This window comes from Otolemur garnettii, unplaced genomic scaffold (genome assembly GCF_000181295.1).
Source record: "Otolemur garnettii isolate 467f Iridium unplaced genomic scaffold, OtoGar3 scaffold00016, whole genome shotgun sequence".
Taxonomy (NCBI): Eukaryota; Metazoa; Chordata; class Mammalia; order Primates; family Galagidae; genus Otolemur; species Otolemur garnettii.
Window position 1 is genome coordinate 14286659 of NW_003852411.1, and position 3241 is coordinate 14289899.

The 3241-nt window shown below is 36.7% G+C and overlaps 1 protein-coding gene across 1 annotated transcript in view; it reads right to left on the minus strand.

Annotated features, from left to right (window-relative positions):
• The window catches only part of AXDND1 (axonemal dynein light chain domain containing 1), a 91368-nt gene that overhangs the window by 85869 nt on the left and 2258 nt on the right, over nucleotides 1-3241 (minus strand). The window contains exons 2-3 of the mRNA XM_012802584.2: nucleotides 2749-2921; nucleotides 1961-2064 (exon numbers count right to left, since the gene is read on the minus strand). Coding sequence (XP_012658038.1) covers nucleotides 1961-2064; nucleotides 2749-2921 — 277 coding nt within the window. The remainder of the gene's footprint in view (nucleotides 1-1960; nucleotides 2065-2748; nucleotides 2922-3241) is intronic.

Genomic DNA, 3241 nt, shown 5'->3' on the forward strand with positions numbered 1-3241 from the left:
TCCCATACTGCAGAAATTATTCCAAAAGATTGAGGAGGAAGGAATCTTCCCCCAACATGTTCTATGAAGCAAATACCACCCTGATACCAAAACCAGGAAAAGACTCAACTGAAAAGGAGAATTTCAGACCAATTTCACTAATGACTATAGATGCAAAAATTCTCAATAAAATCTTAGCTATTACAGTTTATCATCGAAAAAGTCATACATCAGGATCAAGTAGGTTTCATCTCAAGAATACAAGGCTGGTTTAATATATGCAAGTCTATAAATGTTATTCATCATATCAATAGAAGTAAAACCAAAGACTACATGATCCTATCAATAGATGCAGAAAAAGCATTCAATAAAATCCAGCATCCTTCTTTAATTAGAACACTGAGGAGTATAGGCATAGGTGGTATATTTTTTAAACTGAATGAAGTTATCTATGACAAACCCACAGCTAGTATTTTACTGAACGGAATAAAACTGAAAGCTTTTCCTCTTAGAACTGGAACTAGACAAGGTTGTCCTCTGTCACCATTACTATTCAACATTGCGCTGGAAGTTTTAGCCAATACAATTAGACAAGACAAGAAAATAAAGGGCATCCAAATGGGAGCAGAGAGGTTAAACTCTCCCTTTTTGCTGATGATATGATCTCATACCTGGAGAACCCCAAAGACTCAACCACAAGACTCTAGGAAGTCATCAAAAAATACAGTAATGTCTCAGGATATAAAATCAATGTCCACAAGTCAGTTGCTTTTGTATACGCCAATAGCCAAGATGAGAGGTTAATCAAGGACACAATTCCCTTCACCATAGCCCCAGAGAAAATGAAATACTTAGGAATATACCTAACAAAAGAGGGGAAGGACCTCTATAAAGAAAATTATGAAACCCTTAGAAAGGAAATAGCAGAGGACATCAACAAATGTAAGAATATACCATGTTCATGGCTGGGAAGAATCAACATTGTTAAAATGTCTATATTTCCCAGAGTAATTTACTGATTCAATGCCATCCCTATTAAAATACCAACATCCTACTTTCAAGACTTGGAAAAAATTATTCTGCATTTTGTATAGAACCAGAAAAACCCCCGTATAACTAAGGCAGTTCTTAGTAACAAAAACAAAGCTGGGGGTATTACTATACCAGATTTTATCCTATACTATAAGGCCATAGTGGTCAAGACAACATGGTACTGGTACAAAAATAGAGACATAGATATTTGGAATCAAATAGAAAACCTGGAAATGAAACCAACAACATACAGCCACCTAATCTTCGATAAACCAAACAAGAACATCCACTAGGGGAAAGACTCCCCATTTAATAAATGGTGCTGGGAGAACTGGATATCCACATGTAAAAGATTGAAACTGGACCCGCCCCTTTCTCCACTTATAAAAATTGATTCAAGATGGATAAAGGACTTAAAATTTAAGGCATGAAACAATAAAAATTCTCAAAGAAAGAACAGGAAAAACACTGGATGATATTGACCTGGGGAAAGACTTTGAGGAAGACTGCTATGGCAATAATGCTTTTGTTTTTCAGGGTTTTCCATATCATGAAGCTAAGTTACCTTGCTCTTTCTTCTAAGATAAGCAAAAAAGATATGCATACAAATAAAAGAGGTACTAAAGGCATTTTCCATGTTGGATTTTGTCCTGTTTACTAGTATACAAAAGGTGACAGGAGAGCATAGGGACAAGTATACAATGACATGCAAAAAAAATTAAATAATCCAAAACTATGTAAAGTGAGCACCTATAGCTATCCTTCAAATAATAATCTTACACAAAAAGAAGGCCCCTGGACCTTTCCAATTGTATTCTAATTCATCAAATATACTGCAAGTTTTGTAATCTATGATTTTTCCAATACTGTCCGCCCAAGGCAATCATACAAAATGAGAAATTAATTCTATTTATCTGCATCAACCCCCACTGTCTTCTTCCTTCTTTACCTTCCAGCTCCTGTTATGGAGACGGGTTGGTCTATCAGATATTTGAATTTATTCCTCCTAATAGGGTGATGCCAGACAGGGTCTACAGAGCGTGGAAGAACATTCTGGAAAAAAGCAAAAACAGATGACTATCCAGCAGAGGGTGCTCTAATCAATAAAATCTATCCTTTATTTCTAAGTACAATAATTATATTAAGGGCCTTTGGATACTCTAAGGAAAAAAGGGCAGAATTTTTGTTCAATTACAGAGAAAGACTAGAACTAGACCAAATCTATAGTAAATGAAAAATATTAAGACTAACAGAATAGTAATGATCATTTTAAAAGAAAGTTTAAACAGAAATACTTAAGAGCTTGAGGAGGTGCCTGTGGCTCAGTGAGTAGGGCGCCGGCCCATATACAGAGGGTGGCAGGTTCGAACCTGGCCTTGGCCAAACTGCAATAAAAAAACAGCTGGGCATTGTGGTGGGGGCCTATAGTCCCAGCTACTTCGGAGGCTGGGGCAAGAGAATCGCCTAAGCCCAAGAGCTGGAGGTTGCTGTGAGCTGTGCTGCCATAGCACGCTCCTGAGGGCGATAAAGTGAGACTATCTCTAAAAAAAAAAAAAGAAAAGAAAAGAAATACTCAAGAGCCTTGGAAACATTCATTCAAAAGATTTTTCAATCTAGGAAATTACTTTAACAAACATCTAAAAATGATCTGGAACATATAACATATGATCAATAAATACTTAACAAACCAGATACCAAAAGATGTTCCCAAGTACTCTCCCATGTATATACACATACCTGTGGGGTTTTAATTTTCTTAGGAGGCAGTAAGTTTTCAGGACAAGGACCAGCATTGGCTGCAGAGGTCAAAGAAAGAAGAACTTCCTCAGGAATGAACTCATTCTGAACGGAAGTAGGAAAGGGTTTTGGACGATCCACCATATTTTTTTTCTCTCTTAGTTCAGGAAGTCCTAAGAAAGTAATGGAAAAAAAACTTATTACAGATTTTTGGAGGTAGAGGGAGCTTCCCAGACTGCTTCCTCAATTCCATCTATGTTTCTTACAGAAACAAACATTGCTTCTCGTTGACAAGAGTAACAATACTTAAAACGCTAAACATCATATAGTCAAGAGAACATTAAAGCTCATCTAGTCTTTCTCTATTAGTGAATATTGTCCACCCCACCCTACTCACTTTACATTGCACACAGTTTAAAAACTCAGGTACAGAGATGATCCTGCATTATTCCCCCCACTCAAAGTTCAAAATCAACTCACTCTACTTGCTCAG